Source organism: Strix aluco, chromosome 3 (genome assembly GCF_031877795.1).
Source record: "Strix aluco isolate bStrAlu1 chromosome 3, bStrAlu1.hap1, whole genome shotgun sequence".
NCBI lineage: Eukaryota > Metazoa > Chordata > Aves > Strigiformes > Strigidae > Strix > Strix aluco.
Window position 1 is genome coordinate 73158250 of NC_133933.1, and position 13129 is coordinate 73171378.

Below are 13129 nucleotides of genomic sequence, written 5' to 3' on the forward strand. Positions count from 1 at the left end.
CTGGAAGGTAAAACTACCCTCTCACAATCCAGATATTTAATGATGTCAGTGGGTTAAAATTTCCCCCTTCTAAACAGAGGCCCTTAGTGAGGATCTGAAAGAAAGCTGAACCTAGAAACCCCAATGATTTTTGGGTCTCTCCCGGATGGACAGATGGGTTTGTATCATTAAGCGTATCGTCAGTGCAGAACCAGTTTACAAGCCTGAAAGCTGATGATGCTTTACTGACTGTTTTTTTCTGCCTATTTCAGAGCATGCTGTACAAGATGGGCTTTCTGGCTGAGCGAGGGGAGCAGAAGAGGACGGAGCAGCTGAGAGGCTTGTTATCAGTGGCAGAAACTAACTTTGAGCCCACGAGTATTCCTCAAGAGCAAACAAAAACTGCAACAAATCATCCATAAAACGCAGTCAAAAAGGACTTCGTTTAATTAGTGATATGTAAAGACTTTTGCATAGAAAAAAGGTTAACAAAGTAATGCATAAAAGACCGACTAGGTACAGTATTTTTAAAACAAATATTTTAAAGTACATTTTGCATAATGTTTAACATTCTCAATGCTTATTGCTTTCTCCACACAGCAGAGAAATCAAGTGCATAATAATACATGCTGTGTTTTGTTTTTTTTTTTTTTTTACATAAAATCTCTAGTTCTTGACTGGATGTATTAAAATACTTAGGTTATTTTAAGTCACTGTAATAAAAAATGAAAGCAAACCATTTTATGCAGCACTAGTTGTCTGGGTATTGACAAAATAATTTACTCACATCCCCTTTAATACATTCATTTTGGTTTGAAATCAAACCCACATTACAATGTTGGCGTGTTAATAGCCAATTTAAAAATTGTCCCTACCATAACTTCATTCATACCCAGAGTGATCGTTCTCCCAGAAGTTGATAGTGAAAAGAAGAGGGATCTTGCACAGAATCGGCTAAAAGTAAATGTCCAAATACAGCTAAATAAGTTAATTTGAACTCTTACAACACTGAGTCTCTTGTATTGGCATGAACTGACTGTATCCAAGTGTGCACACTTTAAATAGGTGGTTACTTCTGGGTGCATGACAAATTCACTGTTTGTGCAGATAGAGCTAGCACCATATTTAAGCCATGAAAAAGGGTGCCTCAAGGCTCACAGGCAGTGCTGAAATGTTCATTAATCCCAGCACTGATAAGATAATTGCTTTTACCAATGCTATGCTAGATGTCACAATTTGGCAAGTCTGTACAAAGAAAGTGAACTAAGGAAGTGAGAACTAGGCCTGTCAAATTGAACATTCTTCCTTGGCAATCTTTTGGCTAAAAAACCTCTCCCCTTCAAGAGCACGCTCTTCCCTGGAAAGGTATCCCAGTTCTGAAGTTGAATGCAGGATTTCGCCTCTCTCCCATACCATTTCCATACCTGTGCAATGTTATTTGTTTTAGCAGAACACACATATATATAATTTTAATTTTATTTATTATTTTTTCAATGTCAGGCACTTATGAAACTCGAACTCTTTCTATCCTGGGGAGAGCTGGTAGGTGCAATCCCTCACCTCTCTGACAAACAAGGATGCATAGCTGGAGAATTATTAGTTCTAACGTCTACGTATTTCTCAGGAAACCTCTACGTGCCGATATGGTCACACTGTTATGAAAGCCATTGCTGCTCCCTCAAGGTACCTCCAGCAAAACAAACTCAGAAGAAGAAGAAGAAGAAATCACCCGGTGTCCTCTCCGACGCCTGAAACGAAGAGGATAGCTGTGCCGCTCCTCGGCAGGCTTGCCGGCGCCTCTCAGGCCCTTTGGGTGAAGGCGGCCGCTCGGCCGGGCTGAGCAGGAAGGACATGCCGAGTCCCGGAGGCTCGGGTGTGGGTGCGGGTGTGTGTGGGCACGTGGGGGTGTGCGTGCACGCGTGCGTGTGCTGAGGGAGAGGAGGGAGCCAGACCGGGAAGGGAGAGGGGAGACTTAAAAGGCTCCAACTTCAGTCCCCCAGGGTCGGTATGGTTTAGTGCTGCCCCCGCTGCCAGCCTGCTGAGGGCTGGCAGTGGCAGATACGGCCAACGGAGGTGTGATGGCTGTCGCCGCAGCCACGGCGGCGGCGGCCGCGCTGGGGGGAAGCATGGGGAAGGCGCCGGTGAAGGAGAGGGGGAAGCTCTGGGCAGCAGCCGTAGCTGCCGCCGCTGCAGCGTGAACGGTAGCTGAGAGGGACAAGAGGGAGGTAGAGAGAGGAGGGACGCAGGGAGCGACACTGCCAGCGGAGGGGACTCTGAGGGCGGCATCGGCGTGGGCGAAGGTGGCCGTGAGCAGGGCAGAGCCGTGGGGGGGCACCTCCGAGGAGAGTCTGCACGGGGCGGCGTCAGAGGCGTGAAGTCCGTTCGGCTGCAGCAAAGCAGCCGGGATGTGGTGAAAGGCAGCTGCCCAGTGGTGAGGGTGCAAGGGGTGGTGGTGGTGGGCCATGGAGGAGGTCATGGCGGCAGCTTCCCTCTGAGAGGCACAGGTGCTCAGGTGAGACACGAGTCTAACGCGCAGGGGGTCAGATGTGTCGAGACCCTCCACCGAAGTCAGGTACCTCGCGACTTCTGTCAAGCACTCCCGGAAGCCAATGCTCATGAAATCCATGGCCAGGGAGTGAGCGTCAAAATAGCCTGCAAGGGGAGGGCAAAAGATATGTTGAGTGTCGAGTCGGCTTCCCAGCCGATGTTAGGTGACACAGCTAACCCAGTCCTTACTCAGCCGGGCTAAGATTTGCGGGTTAAGATTTACGGGTTAAGATTATGGGTTAATCCATTTATGGGTTATGATTTGCAATGTGAAGTTTGTTCTCTGATCCATAAATGATTTGTGTGACCATCCCTGTAATGCAATAGGCTGCAGTTGCTTCTACAGACAATATACAAATGAAAAGAATTAAGTCCATAAGTACTCGTGATACTTAAAAAGATACACAATGCCTCTCCTGATATTCCTCAGCAAGCTGCTGCAGTGCAGTGTTGATCCTGCACGCGTGTGTGAATGAGATTTATCCACACAACGAAACAGGCTGGAGATCAGAGAGCCTGCATGTACTACCCTGCCTTTTCTTCCCTGCACTGGCATTCATCATAATGCTCTCAAACTGTTTCCTGACATTGTGAGATAGTTGTTGTAACTGCTGCCGGGGTCCCATCTACTTCACAGAGTCATTAAGACAATATGACATACGGTGTTACTTAACTACAAACTAAAAACATCTTGTCATGACTCTGCACACACACAATAAAAAGCTTTACTGAGAAAACGTTTTATGTAATGCCATTGCTAATTTGGAGATGGAAGACTGACAGTCATATGGCCCATGAGGTATTTCAACAAACAGCAACTGGAACTCCACAGGCATTACAAAAAAGCATTTGAAAAATAAATTGTCTTATTAAATGCACATGAAAAGATATTCCCTTTCTAAAAGGGTGTAGCATCAAATCTAGTGCTGAAGTTGCAGCTCTTTAACCACAAAAACCTATTCCAATTTTTGGAATTTTCCTATTTTAGTTTAAAAGTAGTCTCCTCAGGGAAATAACGTCCTATCCACTCCCAAGCTGGCACAGTGTTTTTTCCTCTTGCTTTCAGTGAAAATTTTTAGGTATGCATGACTATGATGTGTATTAGTATATAAAAATCAAGTGCCCTTATTATGGAGGAATGCAGCAGCAATACCTGCATTAGGCCTTGTACTCTCTGGCATGAAATAATCTGTGTCTTTCTGAAAAATGCTAGCACCTTAGATAGCTTTTTTCACTTGTATCAACTTTCAAGCTAGAAAGGAGTGTTTCCGTCACTGCACGCCCGCATTATAGAATTAACCTGAGCACATTTATAGATGTCTCCCCAAATCCCCTGCCCGCCTCACACCCCTTCTTGCCAAATTACGATGGTGCTTTTGCTGCAGGCCACCTCGCTCATCTGAGGCTGTACCAAACCCAAGAGAAACACTGGCTTGGACAGCAGATCAGTGAGCATGAGGGGTCAAGGACTCATGTCAGCAAGCACTGATTCCTCCAGCATTTTCCCTGCCAGGTCCACTGCAACCAAGCGATCTGTGGAAATGCTGTGGTTTGAGTGAACTCCTGAGAAGCAGACGCCAGGCAGGCCAGCGGCAGCGGGCTAGCAGGGTACCTGCTCGGGTGCCAGCCAGCCTGGCGTGGGGACTGCCTCCACGCCGGAGGCTCCAGGACCTCCAGCGGCTTCAGAGGGGCTGACATGCAGCCAAAACCACCTCCCGGCTCTGGCCACAAGTCAGCCAGCCTGGGAATTCTGAGAGCTCGTGGCTCAAGCCAGGGCTTCCCAGCCTTCCTCCCTCTGGACCAGAGGAGACATGGGGGATGTGGTTGTCACCAGTTTCCCCTGAGTCTGAGCTGCTGGCTCTGTGACGAGCTATCCCAAAGTCCTGGTGATCCTGGCTCCCTCTCAGTCTCCTATGGTGGCCAAGACATGAAAACAGAGGGGAGATCAGAGCTGGGACTCCCAGGCTCCATTATGTTTTGATTTTGATGGTTATCTTTCCCAGGTTTCCCCTTTGCTGGCTTCCCCCTTCTGAGGGAGACTTAAAAATGTTGTTTCTTGTTTCTTTCCAAAACCCAAGAACATCCTCCACCACCACCCACATGCGTACACGCCAGCATTTTGTAATGCATGGGAAGTCTCAGGTTTACTTCAGCTATCCTGGTAACCCACCTGCTCCGCATGAAGAACACTAAGTCATTTGAGTTGTATTAACTGATGTTGCTGACCCAGGTGTCAGTCACTCAAGCTAAATTTGCAGTGAAGCTGCAATAAAACCACACCGAGGTCCCAGCAAGTGACTCGCTGTTGACAAATAACTTCTCCCCTGTGCTTGCTTGCACTGTCAGCCAAAAGCCCTGGCCCCAGGCCAAAATAATAACTCAACGTGAACAGCAGACCATTGCCCGCACCTGTGTCAGGGTGGCGGAAACATGGAGTCTACACAGGACCTCAGAAGTGGCAGCCTGCCTGCCCTGAGCAGCTCCAAAAAGCAGAGAAGGGACAGGAGCCACGCCTGTCATGCCCACCTTGGGTTCAGCACACTGAGGAGTGGCTGATTCCACCCCGGCTTGCCTAGCCCCAAGCATTCCCCATCTTGGGTGTCCTCCATTTCTGCATGAGAAGGAAGAGGATGAGCTCTCCCCAGCCCTCGATGCAGGGGAGCATAAGGGTATCAGGACCCATTTCTCCCTGCTGCAATAATAGCTTGTGTCCGTAGGAAAAAAGTTGGAACTAATTTTTTTTGCTGATCCAAAAAAGTTTCTGGCTCAGAAGATGAGTTACAAACTGGGAATAACTACACTTGCAAAAAACACAAAAATCTGCCTTAAAAACGCCCTAAGAAATTATATTTAAAGCTATTACTTAGGTTGCAAAGTAAAACATTAAGCAAGCAGGAGACGCAAGCTTAAATTTTGCTCGGTACTAACTCACAAACTTCTTTTTCAAGTTTGTTAATCCATGCAGTGAGATTACTCGTATATCTGGGTCAGAAGGAGAAGATAAAGTCATAGTATTTGTGAAGCGATCGGGTATTATATTGCTGTGTCACCCACTATGGACCATGGTGTGGGAGGTGGCTGCGGGCATAAGCCAGGACTGCCTCCCGGCACCCCGACACTTCGTCCTTCCCTGCGCTGCCGCCCTCCGGCAGCCGTGGCACGGAGAGGCATGGCGGTGGTGGCAGACCAGGGAAGAGACGCCAGGACCTGGGACTGCTGACAGAATCCATCTTGTCCAGCCGCAGCCGGAGGCTGGGACTCTGTCAAAACCCCTCTCCACCCAGGAGCTGCAATCCCAGGCACTTCGTCCCCTGCCTCACTAGCTGGGCCACCTGGCCTGACCCAGTTATAAAATAATCACCCACATACTTTTTTTGGGTGGGGAGGCAGGGGAAGGAGGGTTCCTATTAAATTAGGCCTCTGATCAGCTTCACCTCCTGGCCCTCCCGCTGTCGGTGCAGACATCGGAGGGGTGGGAGCTGCTGCAGCTTTTCAGAGGAACAACGTGCAGCGTGAAGCAGGGGTCAGGTTGGGGTAGTTGAGCTGCACGTCACGCGGGGAGGGTGAAGCGAAACAGCCACCGCTTCCCTCAGCAGCTGAGCGTTGTTCGCCCCGTGCACCAAGCGAGACGGAGCCTGTGGAAAGCCAGCATGCAACCACGCAATTAAAGCCAGCACCATCACGCACACGCACAGAGGATCTGATTTCAAATTGCACAAGCACGATCAATTCTGGCATTTCGCAACTTTCAAGAGCATAGTTTTACCGACTAAACAGTGGTTCTTAAAGGATATTTTTAGATATAAAAATTAACTTCTTTTTAAAATTTTGTACATTTTCTGAGGAATCAAAAGGTGTGTCTGTTATATGAAGGGCAATAAAATTCCTTTCACCTCTTCTAGAACAAGTTGCCCATAAATTTTAAGCTTAAATGGACTCACAGCAAAAGCCTCTTAACACCTAGAAAATATGTATGTCAGCTTGATGTTAATTTTCACAAATAACAGAATACCAGCCTTTGCTATCACCATTTGTTTTTAAGCATGCACCGATTATAAGCTGAATTCTGGAATCGCTGTGAGGTACAGAGAGGAACAGTATTTCAGTCACAGGCTAAAAACTTTTGAGTTTAATCAAAGAAGGAAGAGAGAGAGCAACAGACGCCTCTGCTCTAGCCTTTACGTATATGGCAGAATGTGTCAACAAAAAATGGGCTGGTTTCCATTGCACCAATTTGAACCATAACCACGGTTGATAGCACAGGACATGGGACCGTGCTTACAGGAGGCCAGCAAGTTTTTCACTCCAAATAAGTTCCAAAATCATGACTATACAGAGTACCTCGTGGGTGGCTGAAACCATTTGGCCTCCAGCCTCGGGGCTGTCAGCTTGCACAAGCGAGGTACGCTCGACTCCCGGCAGCTGGCTGATCTAATGGGTCAGCCAGTGCAGTCCCCGTGTCACGCCAGCACCCACTACCCTGGCAGCTTCCCGGACCTCTGACACACAAACACAGCATATAAATACGAGTGCAGAGAGCACTGATAGCCGTCTGCCTGTCTGCTTTATCAGATACCTGGGGCTGCACAGAGCAGGACTGGGCTTTGTTCTGGTGAATGAGACGGTCTAACCTGGCATCTAAAAGTCTTTCCAGAACAAAGAAAATACATAAACAATAAAGAAAGTTCCTCTCCATCCACTTCCTTTGGTATAGCTGCTGGATAGAGAGGTTTAGCAGCAGTTTTGTGCCACACAATTGTTGCCACAAACCTCCTGTTTATGTTTGGTGTTTGTGTATTTGTTTTGTCTCCTTGTGCAGATTTCAGTGCTCTTTGGAAACCCCAAACAAATCTCTGACTGGGCTGCCTGTGAATGAAGCCTTTACTCCCACAGTGTTATGAAAGCAAACACAAGCCCAGGGTCAAGTGCTTCTTTTGTCCCAGTAGTTCTTTCCCACGAGTTCAATCCTGCCATTAGCATTGATTTCCACTCCTTTAATCTGGAAACGCCTATCACAGCTCCTCAAAGCACTTTTTTGCAGAGATTTCCCCAAATATTAGAAAAGAAACCATCAGCTCCTTACCTTTACCTCCCGTTGCCTGCAGCATCTTCAGATGATCCACTGTCATTTGCAGTATTTCCGCTTTCTCTAATTTGGCAGATCCCTTTGAGATAAGAGACTCATATAAATAAAGGCTTACAAATACTAGAAACTTTAATTTGATATACTTTCCACTGAGCTCAGCCTTATGGTTTCAATTTCCCCTATCATTAGGACATTCTTAGCTTAATTCTTCTGTGAGCATCTGCCTCCCAGACTTTGTCTAAGGACTAATGCCATCTCCTCTCTAGCAGCACCAGCACAATTTTGCTTTATTAAGGCTATAGCTCAGCGTAGCTCTGGCCTTGAAGATGGTGTAGAGATGACATCTTTATGAAATGAGAGAAATATGTAACTTTGCGGACTTTCTTTTTAACGACAAACACAAATGGAGCGCAGGCAGGACAGGTCTGCACAGTTATCGACGACGACCCTGCTGCAACATTTTTTTCTGCTTTTACCAGTAGGTGTCCCTGTGGGCACACACCCAGAAGTACCCTCTTTCTTAATCGCCTGTTAATTTTCGACATGTCATTTGGCTGCTGAATATTCTATTCTCATTCTCGACTGAAAAAGCACCGCACCATCCACAGTATTTTAAGTTAGGCCTAGCTTGCAGGGACATGAAACTAAAAGAAAGAGTTTAGCTCCTCTGTCAGTAAAAATCTTTTTTGTTGCTGAGCGTGGCTCACAGAACTACAATAGGTGCTGGAAAACTATAAAATACAACTCAAGAGGTAGTATCAATATATTAATCTCTATATAAAACTATTTTGCATGGTAGCATTCCCTTCAATATCTGTAGCACACCCAGAAGACCAAGTTTACCGGGCAAATGTTACTCCAGTGCAAGAAGTCATCCCTTGGCATCAGTTAAAACCAGGGCTGCGCAAGCTGCAGCCACCAGTGGATCGCATCCTGCAAGCCAAATTTTTCTCCTAGTTATCATCTGGGCCACCTCACTGCTGACGGCCATCCTGCAGCCTCAACCAGCTTCGCCCAGGTTGCAAGTATGGAAGTTAGGTAAGGCTTGCACACCCTCCTCCACAGCCCCGCTTTGCCAGCGCTGATCTCTGCGAGGGGCTCTGGAGAGCAGAGCTGTGATTTGGGCAGGGAGGGAGGGAGCGAGGCGGAAGCGAAACTAAACCTCCAACTTGGAAACTTCAGTGAGCTGAATGTCAAGGAGCTGGAAAGGGACTCATGAGAAAGGTCCTTGGCATATTGCAGAAAAATGGTGAGGCTTTCGGAACAAAATACAGCGCGCGCTCATTTTTACACCAATACATTTTTTTTCAATGCTCTTACTGCTTTTGACACTTTCCTTGTACACAGGTTGGTGTACGTGTGCATTTTTGGTCAGAATTCCCCATTTTACATGAGATTACATCCTGTATTTTTCTCAGACTTCATCTTTTCCATAGACACAGTACAAGCTGTCTCAGTGAGAGTGACTAATAGCTAAAAACTGCATGGCGCTGGGTAATTTCCAAAGGCTCTGTAGGACTTGTTTTATAATGTTTGTGGTTTTCAAGAAGTAAACAATAAAATGGGACAAACAACTGTTGTCTCTTGCCCCTGTTTATCTAGCTCAAAATACCTCTGTCATTCCATTTTGTCACAACCCATGGAAGGGCACAGTTACAACTACTTGTTATTAAAAGCGTATTGCAGGTGACACAAGTGATGCTCTCACCACGATTACAGTATTTAAAATTTCTTCCTAGCTTTTGTTCAGACCAGGAATGTAACAGGCCTAATATGGTGCGGTGCTTGCCACGCAGTTACCACTGACGTTCAGCAGTGGTAACTTGCAATCCTGCTCTCAAATTTTATCTTCTGTTTTTTATTTTACGATTACAAGGAAGTCAGGCTCTTTATTTTCCGTTGGTTCCTTTTTATTGAAACGTGATGTCAGTTGCACATATCCATAGATCTTCACATACCTCCAGTAAAACAGGAACAAGGCTAAATATTAAATCAAAGCCCAAAAACTAAAAATCAAGGTATGGAAAAGTAAATAAAAATTTAAATTGAATAGCATAAGCAAAATGCCCTTTTTTGCAGGACAGATTGTATTCTAAGGTTTTTGGTCTGTAATTTCATGACCAAGGAGCTGAACCAAAATTAGCTGGATCCTTCCAGCCTTCCCACTAAATACTTTGTCACTGAAAGACTTTGAACGTATCACTGACTTCACTAGCTCACATGACGTGGGCCCATTCCCTCTCCTAATGACCTGGTGCTAAAGAGTCATTTTAAAACGTGGATAATCCAGACTGTCTGTTCCCTTTTCAGGAAACTGGATTGATTAGTTTGCAACTGAAATTATAGATTAAAAAAATAAAGGTTTCTTAAAGTAGGGGCAAAGGAGATGATATTTAAAGATTTAGACAGAAGGCTAATTGACATAAAGGTTTGGGGGAGTTGTGCTGCGTTTGGTTTTTTTTTTTTAAATACGGAGTAAAGCACATTTTTAACAAAACCACTACTGGAATTCATCGAAAGAACAGAGGCAACATGAACACAGTTACCCTTAAGGGAAAAACAAGCCAAAGAATGGAAATGTTTTTCAGCCTTATAATGAATTATGTTTCTAATAGTTTCGCCACAAGAAAGCATTTTATTGAAATGCCTGCTTTGTGCCAGATCAGGACACATATAATATTATTTTAATGAGTTTTACAAGAGAACTAACATTGCCAGATGAGATACAAAATTAAAAAAAAAAAGGGCTTACTTGTTTTTCAAAAGCAGTTGGCACAAGCCGCCTCAGCTCTGATAAACTGTTATTTATACGATCACGGCGCCTTTTCTCTATAATCTATTCCCAAAAAAACAGAACACATTAAGTTTATAAAAAATGTTGAAGGGCAAAATCACAGCACACATGCAAACTGTCACACGGGAAGAGAATTAAACGCAACGTACCCCTCTTCTTTTCTTTCTGGCCATGATCTGAGATGTTGTTGTTGGGGAATTCGATCGAATGACAGAGCTATTACTTTGCCTGTGAAACAATAAAAGTATGTCAGGTGTTGCACAACTTGACACTGCTCTTTGAAGACACCTTAGGTCACTGTATGAAGTATGCATAATCCCTCTCATGCCATTTTCAACGCTGCACGGTATTTTTAAAGTGAGAGAGAGACATTTCATTTTTGATTGCCCCAGCATACATTTTGAATTGACAGAACACTCTGTTGGAAATAAAGCCCCTTTCTGGAGACAGTTCACTGTCCAGTACAGCAGATTTCGTTTTCATCACATATAAAGCCCTGCCTACCAAATACCGGCTGGAGAACCCAGTCCAAAACCATGTCAACCATCTCTATATGCTGTCAGTGGTGGCAAGCACGTGTCCGATGCCACAATGTCTGCCTGGCCTGCCAGGTTTTGACATTCCTGCCCACTGCTACACCAGTCAATAGATGCTCAAGTACAAAGCCAGCTGCCCAGCCCGGGTCTGTTGCAGCGTCCTGCATCAGGAGCAGAATTCAAAATCCATTTTTAAAACTATACTACCCATGAGTTCGAAAAGGCTTTTATTTCGTCGTGAGCGAGCAAAAACATCCAGTAGCTTTTAACACTCATTTAGCCACTGATGTGGAAGAGACGGGGCTCCAGTGCATGTGCCTCTAACCCGGCAAGCCCAGCTCTGAAGACCAGCGCTGACCCCGCGGCGGCCGCAGGCCGGCCCTGCCGCAGCGCGCACCTCGGCCCGCCCTCGGCTCCCACGCGGGGTCTGCTCAAGTTCAACTACTGTGGATCCCACAGCTCGGTTCCCACCGGTACCGATTCCCTTCGGTTGTTCGGCCTGCGCAGGAGCTATTTTCGGAAAGATCTGATTGGAAATGGCAAATTAAGCGGAGCTAATGAACTGCAGCCTGGTGGCTCAAAGCTACTTGAGTGCTCCGCATAATTTTGAGGCTCGGGCAGCGAGACTGCGGGGCAAATTCATGGGGGACTATCAACAAGCTGCGAGTTGACCTAGAGGGGGACAAAACCGTATGGCCCCCTCCGCCTCCCTCCCCCCCCCACGACGGGGCGGCCGCGTTTCCCCCTCGCTCTGCCCCATCCCGGGGCATATCCCGGTCTCCGCCTCTGCCCACGGAGACGGTGGCCCCAGGGGGCTGGGGGCGCCTCACTTACCCCGAGTAGTTGTTCTCACTCCCCACGTCTATTGTCTCGTCCATGTCGCTGTCTGAGGTAGTTTCCTCGCAAGGTCTCTTCATCGTGGGCACAGGACGCGGCGCCGCTTCTAGCCGGGGTGGGGGCAGAGATAAATAAATCCGGGGGGGCTCCGGCTCGGCTCGGCTCCGCACCGTCAGCAGAGCAAACCCTCTCTGAGGCGCTTTCCCACGCCGCGGCACAGCCTCAAGCCCGACGGCCCGCCCCCGGCACGGCCCGCCCCGCCGGGGGTGACGGGGCGGGGGGGCCGCCCACCGCGGAGCGGCGCGGAGGAGCGGGCGGCAGCCCCGCGGGGGGCCCGGCCGCTCTCGGCCCACGGCAGGCGGGGAGCGGAGCGGAGCGGGGCGGGGGGGGCGGGCGCGGGGCTCCGGGGCAACCTCGGGGCTCGCCCTTGGCGGGGAAGAAGCGGCTTCTGGCTCCCAGCCCTCCCATGTCACCGAAGGGGGGGGCAGGGGGCGGCTCCGCTATCCCGCCCCGCATCTGGGGGGGCCTTGCTGCCCCGTAATCCGCGGGCCGGATCAACCCCCCCGCCCCATCCTGCAAAGCCGCCGGCGGTGGCGAGCAACCCTGGGGTGCCGCGGGGTGTCTTGGAGGGCACACGAGCGCGGGTTTGAGGGTTGTGTAAACCCCGGGGAAGGTATAAATTCCGGGAAAGGTGTAAATCCCGGGAGAGGTGTAAATCCCGGCCCGGCCGGGCGAGTGGCCCCGTTCGCCCCGTCCCGCAGGGCTCCCACGGGCGCGCCGAGGGGTAGCGGGCACTTGCAGGGACGGGAGACAAGCACGGCGATAATCCTGGCTGGAAAGGACTTGGAAGACGTTTAGCGGCTCGGTGACCGGAGGGTCTGTAGCAGGCGGGTTTTATTTTGCTTTTGTTTGGGATTACCCCCCCCCCGCCCCCGTTTGTTTGTGTTCGCTAAATCCGGCTTCCTGACAAAATCCATTCGGAGTGGTATGTTCTCCGCAGAAATTTAATCTTCCACCCTGGGTGACTGTCCCCCTCTGCCTGTCCCCGCTCCGTCCCCTTTGCCACCTTCCTGGGGACATTTTTCTCCCGCCCCTGCCGCCGGGACGCGGGCCAAGGGGGGCCGGGGGCGGTCGGCGCTGCGGCGCCGGGCACCAGCCGGGGCACCGTCGTGTTCTCCCGTCCCTCGGGCCGCGAGTGGCTCAGCAGCCCGGAGGGCTTAGAGCCGGGCGGGGCGGCGAGGGGGTGCGGGGCCGTCCCACTGGGGACCCCGCGGCCGCCCGGGGCTGCTGTTGCCCGGCCGGGGTTCCGGGGAGCGCGGCGGCAGCACCTGCCGGCGAGAGGAGGGGGCG

General features: G+C 48.9%; 1 protein-coding gene across 1 annotated transcript; it reads right to left on the reverse strand.

Annotated features, from left to right (window-relative positions):
- Positions 1 to 408: 408 nt before the first annotated feature.
- Positions 409 to 11955, reverse strand: HEY2 (hes related family bHLH transcription factor with YRPW motif 2). The gene is made up of 5 exons (XM_074820734.1): positions 11777 to 11955; positions 10556 to 10634; positions 10365 to 10448; positions 7610 to 7691; positions 409 to 2631 (listed from the first exon to the last, which is right to left on the reverse strand). Exons 1-5 carry the CDS (start codon positions 11857 to 11859, stop codon positions 1952 to 1954), a joined length of 1008 nt encoding a protein of 335 aa, XP_074676835.1. The 5' UTR covers positions 11860 to 11955; the 3' UTR covers positions 409 to 1951.
- Between the last annotated feature and the right edge of the window lie 1174 nt (positions 11956 to 13129).

What these genes read in the sequence shown, in the direction of transcription:
- HEY2 (XM_074820734.1), bottom strand. Translation starts at nt 11,859, where the DNA reads ATGAAGAGACCTTGCGAGGAAACTACCTCAGACAGCGACATGGACGAG. An exon ending in CCAGAAAGAAAAGAAGAGGG is followed by an intron (nt 10,449 to 10,555) that starts GTACGTTGCGTT and finishes TTTTGGGAATAG; the next exon opens with ATTATAGAGAAAAGGCGCCG. An exon ending in GCAGGCAACGGGAGGTAAAG is followed by an intron (nt 2,632 to 7,609) that starts GTAAGGAGCTGA and finishes CTCCCCTTGCAG; the next exon opens with GCTATTTTGACGCTCACTCC.